This window comes from Squalius cephalus (genome assembly GCF_949319135.1).
Source record: "Squalius cephalus genome assembly, chromosome: 20".
NCBI classification, from domain to species: Eukaryota; Metazoa; Chordata; class Actinopteri; order Cypriniformes; family Leuciscidae; genus Squalius; species Squalius cephalus.
The window spans coordinates 1,867,888-1,886,293 of NC_137141.1; the positions used below are offsets into that span (position 1 = coordinate 1,867,888).

An 18,406-nucleotide genomic window follows, 5' to 3' on the forward strand; every position below is an offset into this window, starting at 1 on the left:
TTATTTTTTATACTTATGTAGTCAAATTCTATATTCATTAACAAAAATTCATTAAAGCAATACCTAGGTTTGCAGAAATACTAATATGACTGTATGTATTACTGTATTAATATATACAGTAAAACTGCATTTCTCATTAGTAATAGTGTGAGTTCTTCCTTATGCATTTATTTATTTTTAATTACCCTTTTCCTGTTTGTATATTATATTAGTTTTTTGCTTCAATGTAATTTATGAAATTACTCTTCAGCGTTTAAAAAAAAAAATCTTTTGTATGCTAAATAGTTTGTGGGTTGTGTATAAAACAAATTTTCTTCCCAATTTGTACACAAATTATTGTGTCGATTGCATTCATCAAGCTCAACCATTAATCCCTTTTCTTAATGTGAAATTTCAATTTCATTCATATTTTATTTTATAAAAAAGGTCATTTTTATGTTCAGTTTTTAAGCAAAAATTACATTTTACTCTATCTGGTAAAATAAAACCACTCATTTGAGGTTGTGAATTTAATCACCTAATTTTAGTAATAAAAATAATGACTTGTTTTTAACGGTTTAAACCCCCATTCTGTCCCCTAGTCATGGAAACTGTTACCGTAACGAGAGATGGAGATGGGAAACGGTTTCTCTCTGAACATCAAATTTTATACGAGTTTTATACGCATTTCAATATAACACAATGACACAAAACATTCCTAATAATGGTTATGAAATCAGTGCATAACTAGCTATGTTTCCATCCACCTGTTTTTATGTGCATTTTTGGATATCGTATAAAAAAACGCTGGATAGAAACGCCAAAATATGCATCAATTCTAAAAAAAAAAAAAATGTATTATCCGATAATAAATTCCTCGAAGCGCACCAGAAAAAGACATGTGACTTTGCAATGGGATGGCATAACTGGACTAACTGGTCAAAATTAATTTATTATATACAAAATGATTATACAGTGTCTTCTCCTGCAGCAACCTCCATTTTTCTTAGTGATATTTAGTGGCAGTTTATGAGGAAGTGATGATTTTGTTGTCTTCGGCTCACTGGATGGAAACGCTGCTTTATTCGCAAATGTTTTATGTGATATTTGATGCAAATGCTGTATGCGCATAAGTTAAATTCACAACTTTGGATGGAAAGATAGCAACTGTTGTTAGTTTATAGCATGCATGTGACGGGCCAACCTATTCTTAAATTCCCCCTGTGGTGTAAATCCAGCTTTTAATGTTGTTTATGTGTCTATGTGGTGTTTTTAATCTGCTTTAAGACAAACCATGTGTAAATTCATAAGTCGACAGCATTGCTGAGTATTTCCTCCTTAAAACTGCAGTGAACCAAAGACAGTCTCAAAAACACGCTTTGAAATCGCTGGTGTTTCTGACGTCACAAACTACCTTGTAACCAATCAGATCAACGTGTGATCGTCAACCAGTGGATCTCTGAGCTGAGTGAGTGAGTGGAGGCGGGGCTCATTTGCATATTCATAGAACCACGCATACTAAATGAGGCAAGGGTGTCGAGTTACACTCAAGATATTTTAAGGCATAAAAACGTTCAAATATGTCATGTTGGTGATCAAAGATGAGTTTTAATGGATGAAATGATTGACTACAGTGAGACTTTAACATCAGCATTGAAAGAGTTAATACATTTTTACTCGACTCAGTATTCACGCGGCGAGAGATACTTTACGATACGAAAGACCTCAATCCGAATGTCACAGAAGAGCAGAGAAACTTCAGGGAAAGAAAGCCTCTAAAACTGCGAAAGCAGGATGAGGATCTGGCCGGGTTACAGCGAGGCCTGGGAGCGTGTGCAGGGAAAGAGAAGGATCTGGCCGGGTTACAGCGAGGCCTGGGAGCGTGTGTAGGGAAAGAGAAGGATCTGGCCGGGTTACAGCGAGGCCTGGGAGCGTGTGCAGGGAAAGAGAAGGATCTGGCCGGGTTACAGCGAGGCCTGGGAGCGTGTGTAGGGAAAGAGAAGGATCTGGCCGGGTTACAGCGAGGCCTGGGAGCGTGTGCAGGGAAAGAGAAGGATCTGGCCGGGTTACAGCGAGGCCTGGGAGCGTGTGCAGGGAAAGAGAAGGATCTGGCCGGGTTACAGCGAGGCCTGGGAGCGTGTGTAGGTAAAGAGAAGGATCTGGCCGGGTTACAGCGAGGCCTGGGAGCGTGTGCAGGGAAAGAGAAGGATCTGGCCGGGTTACAGTGAGGCCTGGGAGCGTGTGCAGGGAAAGAGAAGGATCTGGCCGGGTTACAGCGAGGCCTGGGAGCGTGTGCAGGGAAAGAGAAGGATCTGGCCGGGTTACAGCGAGGCCTGGGAGCGTGTGCAGGGAAAGAGAAGGATCTGGCCGGGTTACAGCGAGGCCTGGGAGCGTGTGCAGGGAAAGAGAAGGATCTGGCCGGGTTACAGCGAGGCCTGGGAGCGTGTGCAGGGAAAGAGAAGGATCTGGCCGGGTTACAGCGAGGCCTGGGAGCGTGTGCAGGGAAAGAGAAGGATCTGGCCGGGTTACAGCGAGGCCTGGGAGCGTGTGCAGGGAAAGAGAAGGATCTGGCCGGGTTACAGCGAGGCCTGGGAGCGTGAGCAGGGAAAGAGAAGGATCTGGCCGGGTTACAGCGAGGCCTGGGAGCGTGTGCAGGGAAAGAGAAGGATCTGGCCGGGTTACAGCGAGGCCTGGGAGCGTGTGCAGGTAAAGAGAAGGATCTGGCCGGGTTACAGCGAGGCCTGGGAGCGTGTGCAGGGAAAGAGAAGGATCTGGCCGGGTTACAGCGAGGCCTGGGAGCGTGTGCAGGGAAAGAGAAGGATCTGGCCGGGTTACAGCGAGGCCTGGGAGCGTGTGTAGGGAAGGGGAAGGATCTGGCCGGGTTACAGCGAGGCCTGGGAGCGTGTGCAGGGAAAGAGAAGGATCTGGCCGGGTTACAGCGAGGCCTGGGAGCGTGTGCAGGGAAAGAGAAGGATCTGGCCGGGTTACAGCGAGGCCTGGGAGCGTGTGCAGGGAAAGAGAAGGATCTGGCCGGGTTACAGCGAGGCCTGGGAGCGTGTGTAGGGAAAGAGAAGGATCTGGCCGGGTTACAGCGAGGCCTGGGAGCGTGTGCAGGGAAAGAGAAGGATCTGGCCGGGTTACAGCGAGGCCTGGGAGCGTGTGCAGGGAAAGAGAAGGATCTGGCCGGGTTACAGCGAGGCCTGGGAGCTTGTGCAGGGAAAGAGAAGGATCTGGCCGGGTTACAGCGAGGCCTGGGAGCGTGTGCAGGGAAAGAGAAGGATCTGGCCGGGTTACAGCGAGGCCTGGGAGCGTGTGCAGGGAAAGAGAAGGATCTGGCCGGGTTACAGCGAGGCCTGGGAGCGTGTGCAGGGAAAGAGAAGGATCTGGCCGGGTTACAGCGAGGCCTGGGAGCGTGTGCAGGGAAAGAGAAGGATCTGGCCGGGTTACAGCGAGGCCTGGGAGCGTGTGCAGGTAAAGAGAAGGATCTGGCCGGGTTACAGCGAGGCCTGGGAGCGTGTGCAGGGAAAGAGAAGGATCTGGCCGGGTTACAGCGAGGCCTGGGAGCGTGTGCAGGGAAAGAGAAGGATCTGGCCGGGTTACAGCGAGGCCTGGGAGCGTGTGCAGGGAAAGAGAAGGATCTGGCCGGGTTACAGCGAGGCCTGGGAGCGTGTGCAGGGAAAGAGAAGGATCTGGCCGGGTTACAGCGAGGCCTGGGAGCGTGTGCAGGGAAAGAGAAGGATCTGGCCGGGTTACAGCGAGGCCTGGGAGCGTGTGCAGGGAAAGAGAAGGATCTGGCCGGGTTACAGTGAGGCCTGGGAGCTTGTGCAGGGAAAGAGAAGGGCTTTGAAGGAGGAACATGCGAGAGCTGCACACCTATGGCTCGACTCACATCTGCACACTTCATCGCACAACTCACCGCGATCTCTTCATCACAGCTGCAGGAATCACGGAGTACGCCAATGCTTATGTCACAAAGGGAATGAACAGATCTGCACACCTGTTTAATTGTCCATGGTGCGTCTGATCACTTTGAATGGTTGCACTCCTCAACACTTAGTCAATGCTGCAAACATGCATTATTTTCCTGTTATCGCTGTAAAGCTGCTTGGAAACACTCTGTAATGAAGCGCTGTAGAAATGAAGCTGATCTGACTGCACTCGCACTAGTCTCGGCTGACTTCACAATTATTTACAAAAAAAGATGTTATCTGCACATCTGATATCGTAAAAGAAAATAAAAAAATAAAAATAAAAACTTTTTAAAATTTTACATTATTATGCAACACGGCAGATAAATGCTATTACAAATAAATTGTTCAATGTTAGTTCATTTTAGTTCATGCTTTTAATTACATTAACTTATTGTTAAGTGTCACTAAATACTCCAATAATCCTTGTTTTATTTACCAAATTTAATTTTTAATAATTAATTTTTAAAGGATTAGTTCACTCTTTTTCTTCTTTCTTTCTTCAGTGGAAAATAAATAAGGTTTTTGAGGAAAACACTCAAATGCTGGTCTTGCACTCGCTGTGATGCGCCACACATTACGTAATCAGGTTGAAAGGTCAAGCGTGACGAAGGCGGAAGAACCGACCCAGTGTTTACAGAGAGAACGTGCAAAGACAAAGACAAACGCCATTTACAAAAAAATAAAATAAAAGGTAAAGCAACGATGTCGGATGATTCTGAAGTTGGAGGAGAAAATGAGATGAGAGTTTTTCACCCTATCCTATATTTCTGACCCGAAACACACGTGACCTTTCAACCTGAGCACGTAATGTGTGTCGCATTGAAGCTAGTGCAAGAGGAGCATTTGTTGTTAAAAATATATAAATGTTTATACAGAAAATCACATTTAGTCTGTCTGACTCTGAAAACGACACACTGATGGACTCGCATCTGTTCTGAGGAGGAGACAGCTTTCATCATCAGCTTCAGTCTCTGAAACACATCATCAGCCTCACGTGTCATCCGCACATGAGGACACACACACACGACACTGAATAATGACGTCTGCGTGAGGTTTCCCTGCTTCATTCAGGTGCTCGTCCTCGTCGTTCTCAAATTAATCATGAGTGGATCTCTCTTCTGAGACGCGTGAGTAACGTTAGCGAAGCTCCGATCACATTCATCATTCTCTAATCACGCTGAGACACACACTGGGATCAGTCTGCGGGACTCGAGTGTGTGTGTGTGTGTGTGTCAGGTCATGGATGGGCGATGCACTCACATGCACAGTAATACTTCTCATCAGTTGTTATAGTGTAGCTCATCTGGCGATATATACTGACCCATAAAGCACTACGACTACAGCAATTAGCAGAGAGCGCAGAGTAAACGCGAAGGAGTGCATGAACTGAGTCATGTGACACGCGTGAGGAAGACCCTTCCAGTCCTTCAACAGCAGACTCACAATCACTCTGAACTCAATCAAGGATCAGACTGTGTCAGAAATGATCATGTAAATCATGTAATGTAGATCATGTAAATCATGAAATCATGTAAACTTCTGCGTGTTGAGTGCGTCTGACGTTCACAGCGACGCCGGACACTGACACCAAACTTGTCACAAGGATTCGATTCCATTTGATTCAATTCTGATTTGAATTGATTTGATTTGATTTGGATTCACTTGGATAAATATCAGGTACAGTAAATGTCAACTTTTCTCTTTCTCTGAACTAATGCTATATACAGGAACCGTTTTACTGTAATATTACATTATAAGATTAACAACTGCTTTGCATTTGTACAATCTCACCTGGTCTATAATGTCACACTAGGCAAAAATCTGTTCTGACCTTCCTTGCCTGTGTCTGGTGATGTGGTTATCTGCAAACTTGAATCTAACTGAAGGAAGTTTTTTTTTTTTTTTTTTTTTGATGTGTAGTTGTGTTTGGTCCTGTCCTGTGATTGTATTGTCTATCTGTCTGAAAATCTGAAAATGCTACAATAAATATAATTAAAAAAAAATTAAAAACAAATATAATAAAAACTGCTTTGCATACTAACACTTACATTTTTTATATAATAATAATAACATAACTTTTTAATTACTTAATGATGTTACTCCAATTATTTAAAAGGTGGCTGTCATAAACGCTTGTTTTCATGACTGATTCATTCCAACATCCATTAAATACTGAAGAACAGGTTGAGTAAAAATATGATTATGTCATACACTGCATAAATGGTAACATTTTATTTTGATGGTCCCTTTAGATATTCTGTTGACTATAAGTAACTTTGCAACTATATGTCAACTAACTGGCATTAGAGTATCAGTAGAGTATTAGTAGAGTACTAGTAGTGTATTACTAGAGTATCAGTAGAGTATCAGTAGAGTACTAGTAGTGTATCAGTAGAGTATCAGTAGAGTACTAGTAGTGTATCAGTAGTGTATCAGTAGAGTATCAGTAGAGTATCAGTAGAGTATTAGTAGAGTATCAGTAGTGTATCAGTAGAGAGTATCAGTAGAGTATCAGTAGAGTATCAGTAGAGTATCAGTAGAGTATCAGTAGAGTATCAGTAGAGTAGAGTAGTGTATTAGCAGAGTATTAGTAGAGTATCAGTAGAGTATCAGTAGAGTAGAGTAGTGTATTAGTAGTATTAGTAGAGTATCAGTAGAATATCAGTAGAGTATTAGTAGAGTATCAGTAGAGTAGAGTAGTGTATTAGTAGTATCAGTAGAGTATCAGTAGAGTATCAGTAGAGTATCAGTAGAGTATTAGTAGAGTATCAGTAGAGTATCAGTAGAGTACTAGTAGAGTATCAGTAGAGTATCAGTAGAGTATCAGTAGAGTATCAGTAGAGTATCAGTAGAGTATCAGTAGAGTATCAGTAGAGTATCAGTAGAGTAGAGTAGTGTATTAGTAGTATTAGTAGAGTATCAGTAGAATATCAGTAGAGTAGAGTAGTGTATTAGTAGAGTATTAGTAGAGTATCAGTAGAGTATCAGTAGAGTATCAGTAGAGTAGTGTATTAGTAGTATCAGTAGAGTATCAGTAGAATATCAGTAGAGTATTAGTAGAGTATCAGTAGAGTATTAGTAGAGTATTACTAGAGTACTAGTAGTGTATCAGTAGAGTATCAGTAGTGCATCAGTAGAGTATCAGTAGAGTACTAGTAGTGTATCAGTAGTGTATTAGCAGAGTATTAGTAGTGTATCAGTAGAGTATTACTAGAGTATCAGTAGAGTATCAGTAGTGTATTAGTAGAGTATTAGTAGAGTATCAGTAGTGTATCAGTAGAGTATCAGTAGAGTAGAGTAGTGTATTAGCAGAGTATCAGTAGAGTACCAGTAGAGTATCAGTAGAGTATTAGTAGAGTATTAGTAGAGTATCAGTAGTGTATCAGTAGAGTATCAGTAGAGTAGAGTAGTGTATTAGCAGAGTATCAGTAGAGTATCAGTAGAGTATTAGTAGAGTATTAGTAGAGTATTAGTAGAGTATTAGTAGAGTATTAGTAGAGTATCAGTAGAGTAGAGTAGTGTATTAGCAGAGTATTAGTAGAGTATCAGTAGAGTATCAGTAGAGTACCAGTAGAGTATTAGTAGAGTATTAGTAGAGTACTAGTAGAGTATCAGTAGAGTACCAGTAGAGTATCAGTAGAGTATCAGTAGAGTATTAGTAGAGTATTAGTAGACTCTCTGCTTAATATCTGCTAACTCTTTATTGTGATGCTCCTCAAACAGACATTCTACTGACTATAAGTATATTTGCAACTACATGTCAACTTATTCTAATCCTAACCCTACCAGTCTACTAATATTCTACTGGTACTCTACTGGTACTCTACTGGTACTCTACTGGTACTCTACTGGTACTCTACTGGTACTCTACTGGTACTCTACTTCTACTGGTACTCTACTGGTACTCTAATGAGAGCTAGTAGACATGTAGTTGCAATGTTACTTATAGTCAACAGAATATCTAAAGTGACCATCAAAATAAAGTGAAACCGCATAAATGTGTCAAAATGCTCCTCCTCTCTAGAGTTATTTTTCTAGCAGACTATCGAGTTTATGGTCATTGAAAGGCTTTTCTGAGGTAAAAGTGACATTATTGTTTTATTGACATCTTACTGCAGTTGACGTCAAAAAACAAAACTTTTATTCAATGGATTATATAGAGTATAGCCTTGAAAGCTCAAAAGTTGAAAGTGCAGTTATAATCACTGACGCCGTCTCCACTGCACAGTGAATCTCTTATTTCCAGTGTCTACAGTCTGAGAGAGGATTCGTGAGCAAGCAGAACTGAACCAAAACTCCTGCGGTTTGATTGGTGAGTGGATTCTGACTAAATTAAACGCCCCTGATTGGCCAGTGCATTCAAGAGATCAACAGATACATCTGTTGACTTATGAATTTGCACATGGTTTGTTTTAAAAGCATATTAAAAACAACACATAGACACATAAACTACAGTAAAAGCTGGATTTTCACCACAGAGGGACTTTAAATGCTAAATTAAATTGTTAAGCATTCAAGATTACCACCATTTTTGATAATACATTTCTATTACATTATAATACACAGAATCAAGGTATATTTAAATGGAAAAAAACCCCCTGAATTTTAGTAAAAACTAAACAGATTTCATAGGCTCATGCAGTAATGAATGGAAACCGAATCATAATTTCCCATGAGATGTGCGTGAATCACAGGGTTAAACACAGTGAGGTGATGATGAGGGCGTGAGAGGATCAACATTGTTCACTGGTCAGTGTTAACAGTGACATCATTCACATCGTCTCACTGGCCCTGAGATCACGTTCACGTCACGACCGATGGCCAACGCTTGAAGGGTTCACCCAAAAAAGAAAACTCTGTCAGTAATTACTCTCCCTCATGTTGTTCCAGACCCGCCAGACTCTCGCTCATCTTCAGAACACTAATGAAGATATTTCTGATCAAATCTGAGAGCTGTCTCACTCCTCCATAGGCTTCTGTGTAATCGAGATCTGCCGGCCCAGAAAGTTAGTAAAGACGTCGTTAAAACTGTCAAAGTGACTACAGTGGCTCAACCTTACGTTTATCAAGCGACGAGAATACTTTTTGTGCGCAAACAAAACAAAAATGACGGCTCACTATTGGCCAGCATCACACACATGACCAGCGTCGGCCAATAGTGAGCCTCCGTTCTGACGTACAACCCAGAAGCGCTGCGCTGTTACACTACGTCAACTCACTCAGAGACACACAGAAGAACATGAAGAGTTCAATAAAGTCGCTATTTTTGTTTTTTTTGCGCACAAAAAGTATTCTCGTCACTTGATAAACGTAAGGTTGAGCCACCGTAGTCACTCGGACTATTTTAAACATTGTCTTTACTAACTTTCTGGGCCGGCAGATCTCGATTACAGAGAAGCCTATGGAGGAGTGAGACAGCTCTCAGATTTGATCAGAAATATCTTCATTAGTGTTCTGAAGATGAGCGAGAGTCTGGCGGGTCTGGAACAACATGAGGGAGAGTAATTACTGACAGAGTTTTCATTTTTTGGGTGAACGAACCCTTTAACGAAGGTTTGAAATCAGAGATGTAAACCGCTCACCTATAGAGATATTACCCACTGACCTCCCTGTCAATAATAGACCACAGACGCATTTATGAACGTCACTTATGATAATCACACTCAACTATTTTTCCATGAAGGATAATTGCACGAAATCATTGGTTAATAGGCAGAATCATTAGTCCAATTTGTATAAGTACTAACAGACTGGGGAAACTCCAAATGAATCTTTTGGGTTAATGATGTTTGTGCACAAGTCATTACCTGGTTGGCGAGCTCCAGCAGAACCGGGTCTGTGGGACGAGTCCGGGCCTCGCTGCGGTATCTTCATTACCACACACAACAACAATGGGGAAGAAAGTCAACAAATGAGAGGAGAAGACAACAAGAGCAGACCAGCCAGAACATGCCGGAGTCCCTGATGGGCTCAGACTCAACCCAAATGTTCATTAGCCTGAAACCACAAAGCCCTCACACACACATCACACACATCACACACATCACACACCAGCGCTCTTAACCACAGCTAACCAGAAACACAACACAGGGCTCCTGTAGAGGTCTGGCAAACGGAGATCAGTGTCTCTGATGTCTGGGAGAACAACAATCAGGGGTGTTTCCCGTACACGCCGTAACCCGTGCTTCACTACATTAGTGCGATACATATAGCTAGTCTCGACTGTTTCCCGAAGCCGGATTGTTGCAAATTGGTCGTTCAACCACGTTGTTAATGATGTCACGCAGGTGTTGGAGTAATAACTACTGTTAATGAATCTGTTTGAGATTGAATTAATGCTAGAATCATGCTATAGATTACGGCTATGGCATCTGTGGTTTTGCTTTATTTCCAGATTCAATCATAGACTCGTTCTTACACTAGAGCTCGTTCACACATGCGCACTCTTCAATAACTACACTTCAAATCTCTTGACAAACTAAAAGACGTAAATGACATTTGTATGTATTCTAATTAAAGATATAGATTGCACTGAATGTCAGCTTGATTATATTCCTCAAGATCAGGATTTGAGTCCACATGTCATGAACATAACTCTTTAACTAATGAACCTTATTGTAAAGTGTTACCTACGTTATTCAATAAGGAAATGTAGACTATTTATTTACTTATAACTCTAAATGAATGAGCAGATAATGAAGGACAATCATCATCATCATCATCATCATCATCATCATCACATGATCTTCCTCCACTGGTGTTTAAAGCTTCCCATGATGCACCTGATGAAAGCAGAGCTGTAATCTACACAAAGAAGAGGAGTGTTTCACCCGCAGACGTCCATGTGTGTTGCTTCAGTGTTTTCATCATCACTGCACTGTTACAGTATTGAGAAATACTCATAATAAACAAGAATAATATAAATAATGTTTATGCTCTGGTTTTAATGTATTAAAGATGCAATCGAGCACTGAGAGCAACAGACATACTTTCTCGCATCTGTCAGCTGGTTTATTGAATCATTCTCAACATTAGTGTTATTATGTGTGTATGTATTGTGAATAAGCTGTATGTGAATGTTACACCACCAATGCAAAATCTTTATTTTTCCATTTTAAAGATGTCATGTCAGTTTAAAATAGCCGAACTTCCCATAATGCTTTATAATAACACATCAGTGATGCATGTGTGCTGTTTCTTACCTCTGATAGTATCCTTTAACCGTGTCAGGAATGTGATGTCTCACAAAGCTGCGCTTCATCCGCTTCTGAAACACACAGCACAAAGTAATCAAACACACCCATCATGCACAATATCCCCAGTCATTGTGTCGGGATGTACGGTGGGATGTAGAGTGTGTTTGTGTGTGTGAAAACATTTTGTTATGATGTTTAACTAGCATGTTGGATGTATCAGTGGGCAGGACTACTGGATGATATTCACATGTGAGAACGACAAAGAAATCTAGAATGATGTGGAGAAACACAGAGCGAGACCTGGACCAAGATGTTTTGTTTGGCGTGAGTTTATATGTCTATGGGCCCTATCGCGCACCCAGCGCAATTGACTTTGTACAGCGACGCATGTTTCATTCCTATTTTGCACCCGCGCACAGCGGACTTTTCCTTCCACAGACGCACGTCGGTAAATTAGGGAATGAACTTGCGCTCCCGGGGGCGGATCAGGGAAGAGAGGAGGCGTGTTCCGGCGCAAACGTTCCCTGGTGCTATTTTGCAGTTTCAGAAAACAATTCCTCCACTGACCAGGAGAAACCTCGTCTAAAGTCAGTGGCGGGTTGCGCATGTTATTCATATGCTATTTTAAGGGCGCATGCTTGGCCATAATCAATGTAGCGTGTGCACAACACACACACACTTTGCTTCTCTCATCTACACACAGACGCAGCAGTTCTAATTTTTGCAAATCATACATTATTACAAGGAAAAATATTCCACACGAGAGAAATCATTGTTGTGTCCATGAAGATGTGAAAAATAGGCATAAATCTAGCTTACACATTTACCCAAATTATCATACGCCTGTTTAACCGAAGCTAATCTGGGTGTGTTTCTCCATCCCCAATGTCACTTCTCTGTGTTTTACGGCCCTGACGAGAACGTCGGTCTCCTCGGCTGTGAACCGCTCCTGGCAAATCCGCCGTTATAATAGCGATCCGCCATGGAACAAGCGCGCCTGCTCTTAAAGGGAATGTGAGATGAGCTCTGATTGGTTTATTTCACGTTACGCCCAAACCACACCTATGAGTAATGAAGCGACGTTCAGACCAACCCATTTTAGATTTGCGTCGAGCGCAAGAGTAATTTATCCCGCCGGTATAATAGCAACAGCGCCCGAGACCCGCCCACAAAGTTACTTGCGTTTCGCGCTTGATACTTGCATTTCAGATCGTTAAAATAGGGCCCTATAACTCAAGACGCTAAGTCTGAACAGCCTGTTCTGTAATCTTAGTTGGACTGTTTCGAGTCTTTAGTTTTGAACTCAAGTGTTTAATATTAACGTGAATTATTTTTACACTGATTCAGACTGAATCGTTCATTGGATCTGGTATTTTGAGTCCATCAAGTTACAAAAACAGGCATTAACATGTTTACTCGAATAAAAAAAAAAAAAATTTTGCTTACAATAAGTTTGGAATTTTTTTAAGAAATTAATACTTTTATTCATCAAGGACGCATTAAATTGATCAAAAGTGACAGTAAAGACAATTATAATGTTACAAAAGATTTTATTTCAAATAAATATGTTGTTCTTTTGAACTTTCTATTCATCAAAGAATACTGAAAAATAAAATGTATCTCAGTTTCCACAAAAATACGATTCAAAAATCTGTTTTCAACATTGATAATAATCATAAATGTTTCTTGAGCATCAAATCCTCATATTAGAGTGATTTCTGAAGGATCATGTGACACTGAAGACTGGAGTAATGATGCTGAACATTCAGCTTTGATCACAGGAATAAATTACACTTTACTATATATTCACATAGAAAACAGCTGAATAATAATATTACTAACTATACTGCATTACAGTAACACACAATGAGCCCTGCGTCTGGCACCAGATGTGTGTGTTATTACACCGACTCGTGTGTGTGTGTGTGTGTGTGTGTGTGTGTGTGTGTGTGTAGAAGTGTTCACTACCCTGTGCTTTCAGCCTCATTCATTTCCTGTTCTTCTACACTACAACCACTCTCGCTGTCGTGCGTAACGCGATTCGGCGGCGTCTTAACCCGAGGACGCTTAAAAACAACTTATTTAAAAACTACAGGAGCGATTCTGCTGAGACACGGGGAATGAGTGACAGCTGTCAGACGGATGATGAATGACTCTATTCTGAGCCGCTGCAACAGTGGCCATCGATCATCCTCGCTGTCAGAGGAGGAAAGCGCTCGCGACAGCGCCAGTCAGCAAACATTTAGCACACGCACCCGCGCCACACGGGGAAATTATTATTGTCAGAATAATAATGGTTTAGCATAATTTATTACAGGTCCGGCAAATAAGCAGCGGCTCGATGTTATTAGACAGATGGAGAGGCCGGGTTGGCAGAGGTCCACTGTGTGCGTGTGTGCGTGTGTGTGTGTGTGTGTGTGTGTGTGTGTGTGTGTGTGTGTGTGTGTGTCGGGGGGGGGGGGGAATCCTCCAAACCAATCAGAGAGTTGGCAGTTCAATTACACAGAAATAAGGGGACATTCATCATTCAATTAGGCAGCTGTCAGGCCACACAAAGGAGGAAAACTTCTAACCTGGTACTCCTGGGAGAAGATGCTCAGAAGAGTGGACGGGGGAAGACTGGAACAAATAAAAGAAGGACAAAGTTAATTACCAGAGTGCATTGCACGCAGACAGAGCGAGCGAGCGAGCGAGAGAGGAGTGCTTTAGAGCCTGTAATCTCCAGGAACACGGGAACGAGTGTGGCCGAGCGGTTCCGGATGAGCGGCTCGGTGCGAGGAGAGGGTCTATATAAGTGTCCTCGCGTATGATTGGCTGTTGTGTCAGGTGAACACAACACACCTTTAGACCTCGTGCATTCACTCCGTCACGGGAACAAAAGCACACGCTGGATGAAAGGAAAAGAGCTTGTACTCCGGGAGATCGGCTGCAGTTCTGGAATATAAAGGCACTGAGACTAAAGGGTTCCTGATGCTTTCACACACGACTCTCCTCCTTAATTCCTCAGCAGTTTATATCTTTTTCTTTCTCTACCTGTTTTTGTGACCCTGCCCCCCCCCATTGAGCATTTATTGTCCAATAGTCGCACCTTAATTTTGCAATTTCTATTACATTAGGAGTGTAGCGATCCCCTCATGTCTCGATGCGACACACATCCCGATCCTGAACTCACGAGACCATATCACTGCGACACTCCAACACACATGATAAAAGGTTTACAGAAAATGATGAAATGCTAAATGTGATCCTACATTGTGTGTGTAAATGAACAGGCTTGGACTTGGTGCTGAAACCCAATGAACAGGACAATAGAGACACCAGAATAACAATATTCATGATTCTGAAGATGAAAACACTGAATTATTGTAGATGAATATGCTTGATCTCTGTCACTGACTAGATATATTTAAAATAATGTAGGACACTTTTACTGGTGACATCAGACATCTGGCATTATCAGGACACACTAATATTCCCCCATTGCATTATTATACATTATATTCAGCATTATATAGAGCAGTTTAATGCAGTTCTGGCTCTAAAAATCTCACTAAAAATGTTCATTTTGGGTGAATCATACACAATACATATTGTCACTATCCATGCATTTTTGTATTGCGCTATATTGTTACACCCCTAGTATTACACCCTTCTCATGGATTGCATTTATGAATTTTAGACATTACAGTCAGAGTTAAATCTTTTTTGGCCTGTAAAAGAAAACCTGCTTAATAATTACACGCATCTGAATATAAAGCGTTTTTCATTTCCAGCCCATGTTAACAATTACATATCACTTATAAATGCCTATATACAAAATGAATAGTAGTTATTAAGATTGATGTGATTTGGAATTGGTAAAACGTGCTTGGAAAAAATAGGACGATCATGATATCGACTTGCCTAATAATCATGCTCACTGTATATATTCTTGCCTCTCTCCCCAATCACATCAAATCAAGAGGCAAAAGCCACAAATTAGTTTAATGAAATATATCTGAGGCGGTTATAATTATTTAATGCAGATCAGAAGCCTTAGCGAGAGCATCAACGCCGGTTTGAGGAACCAAACCATCCTGGAGGAAAACCTGAATCGCTCATGGATTTAGAAAAGCTTATAAAACTAAAGGCAAAGTTCAAACTGTGAGATATTCCCAACGACTCGAACACAGTCATGAGATCATAAGATCAAACGGTCTTAATAAACTGACATTTGATGCCATAATCTTTTTTTCCGCATGTTGGTTTCACCATATGGCTTTGATTTGGCAGGAAGTTTTTCAAATATTAAGCAAATCTGTTTTTAAAAAAGTCTAAGAAATATTAGAAAATTCCAGATGCATTTAAATCATTGTTTTCATGAATATGCATTTTTAATGGACAAAAAAAAACAACGAACTTTACTTTATTCGCATTGGTCCCACTTCATATTAAGTAGCTTACTTACATTGAAATGAATAATTTGATACAATGGACTTATTGTGTACATACATGTTTTTACATTGTACTTATATTTTGAAAATACCTTCATGTGATTACAGCTGTAATGAGTTTAATTGATGTTGCACCTCGCCTGTCCCTAAGCTCACCCGAATCACACCTCAACAGCAGCACAAGTGTTTTACAACACAACATCAACACAATAAATTGTACTTATTTTTCGATGTAAATACTTAAAACCACTTAATATAAAGTGCAACCGTAATTTTTTCAGAATCATAAAAGCTTGTGTTTATTTGCATGCTTAAGCGTGTATATGAATGATAAGAAGGCTATGTCCATACACTGGTTGTGTCTCATGGGCAGCTGGCGTGGGGCAGTGGGGGATGATGGGATATCGGGAGCATTCCCACTGATGGGCTTTGAAAAAGGAAACTCTCATGGCAGGAGATCTGCGGATCCCAAGGGCCTCAGCGCTCAACGTCTAACACCTGGCTGGAAAACTCCTTACGTGCCAATATTACACGAGAGCTCTTCTTCTCGGCCCTGATTGGACAGAACGAGCCAATATTACACGAGAGCTCTTCTTCTCGGCCCTGATTGGACAGAACGTGCCAATATTACACGAGAGCTCTTCTTCGCAGCCCTGATTGGACAGAACGAGCCAATATTACACGAGAGCTCGTCTTCTCGGCCCTGATTGGACAGAACGAGCCAATATTACACGAGGGCGCTTCTTCTCGGCCCTGATTGGACAGAACGAGCCACTATTACACGAGAGCTCGTCTTCTCGGCCCTGATTGGACAGAACGAGCCAATATTACACGAGAGCTCGTCTTCTCGGCCCTGATTGGACAGAACGAGCCACTATTACACGAGAGCTCGTCTTCTCGGCCCTGATTGGACAGAACGAGCCACTATTACACGAGAGCTCGTCTTCTCGGCCCTGATTGGACAGAACGAGCCAATATTACACGAGAGCTCTTCTTCGCAGCCCTGATTGGACAGAACGAGCCACTATTACACGAGAGCTCGTCTTCTCGGCCCTGATTGGACAGAACGAGCCAATATTACACGAGAGCTCTTCTTCTCGGCCCTGATTGGACAGAACGAGCCAATATTACACGAGAGCTCTTCTTCTCGGCCCTGATTGGACAGAACGAGCCAATATTACACGAGAGCTCTTCTTCTCGGCCCTGATTGGACAGGACGAGCCAATATTACACAAGAGCTCTTCTTCTCTGCCCTGATTGGACAGGACGAGCCAATATTACACGAGGGCTCTTCTTCTCGGCCCTGATTGGACAGGACGAGCCAATATTACACGAGAGCTCTTCTCGGCCCTGATTGGACAGAACGAGCCAATATTACACGAGAGCTCTTCTTCTCGGCCCTGATTGGACAGAACGAGCCAATATTACACGAGGGCGCTTCTTCTCGGCCCTGATTGGACAGAACGAGCCAATATTACACAAGAGCTCTTCTTCTCGGCCCTGATTGGACAGAACGAGCCAATATTACATGAGAGCTCGTCTTCTCGGCCCTGATTGGACAGAACGAGCCAATATTACACGAGAGCTCGTCTTCTCGGCCCTGATTGGACAGAACGAGCCAATATTACACGAGAGCTCTTCTTCTCGGCCCTGATTGGACAGAACGAGCCACTATTACACGAGAGCTCGTCTTCTCGGCCCTGATTGGACAGAACGAGCCAATATTACACGAGAGCTCTTCTTCTCGGCCCTGATTGGACAGAACGAGCCACTATTACACGAGAGCTCGTCTTCTCGGCCCTGATTGGACAGAACGAGCCACTATTACACGAGAGCTCTTCTTCGCAGCCCTGATTGGACAGAACGAGCCACTATTACACGAGAGCTCGTCTTCTCGGCCCTGATTGGACAGAACGAGCCAATATTACACGAGAGCTCTTCTTCTCGGCCCTGATTGGACAGAACGAGCCAATATTACACGAGAGCTCTTCTTCTCGGCCCTGATTGGACAGAACGAGCCAATATTACACGAGAGCTCTTCTTCTCGGCCCTGATTGGACAGGACGAGCCAATATTACACGAGAGCTCTTCTTCTCGGCCCTGATTGGACAGGACGAGCCAATATTACACGAGGGCTCTTCTTCTCGGCCCTGATTGGACAGAACGAGCCAATATTACACGAGGGCGCTTCTTCTCGGCCCTGATTGGACAGAACGAGCCAATATTACACAAGAGCTCTTCTTCTCGGCCCTGATTGGACAGAACGAGCCAATATTACACGAGAGCTTGTCTTCTTGGCCCTGATTGGACAGAACGAGCCAATATTACACGAGGGCTCTTCTTCTCGGCCCTGATTGGACAGAACGAGCCAATATTACATGAGAGCTTGTCTTCTTGGCCCTGATTGGACAGAACGAGCCAATATTACACAAGAGCTCTTCTTCTCGGCCCTGATTGGACAGGACGAGCCAATATTACACAAGAGCTCTTCTTCTCGGCCCTGATTGGACAGAACGAGCCAATATTACACGAGGGCTCTTCTTCTCGGCCCTGATTGGACAGAACGAGCCAATATTACACGAGGGCTCTTCTTCTCGGCCCTGATTGGACAGAACGAGCCAATATTACACAAGAGCTCTTCTTCTCGGCCCTGATTGGACAGGACGAGCCAATATTACACGAGAGCTCTTCTTCTCGGCCCTGATTGGACAGAACGAGCCAATATTACACGAGAGCTCTTCTTCTCGGCCCTGATTGGACTGAACGAGCCAATATTACACGAGAGCTCTTCTTCTCGGCCCTGATTGGACAGAACGAGCCAATATTA

General features: G+C 42.7%; 1 protein-coding gene across 3 annotated transcripts in view; it reads right to left on the bottom strand.

Moving 5' to 3' along the window:
* Positions 1–18,406, bottom strand: part of cdin1 (CDAN1 interacting nuclease 1) — a 128,266-nt gene that overhangs the window by 83,745 nt on the left and 26,115 nt on the right. For all 3 annotated transcript variants that reach the window (XM_079853891.1, XM_079853890.1, XM_079853892.1), the window contains exons 3-5: positions 13,720–13,765; positions 11,153–11,217; positions 9,758–9,818 (exon numbers count right to left, since the gene is read on the bottom strand). In XM_079853891.1, the coding sequence (XP_079710017.1) occupies positions 9,758–9,818; positions 11,153–11,217; positions 13,720–13,765 (172 nt within the window). The remainder of the gene's footprint in view (positions 1–9,757; positions 9,819–11,152; positions 11,218–13,719; positions 13,766–18,406) is intronic.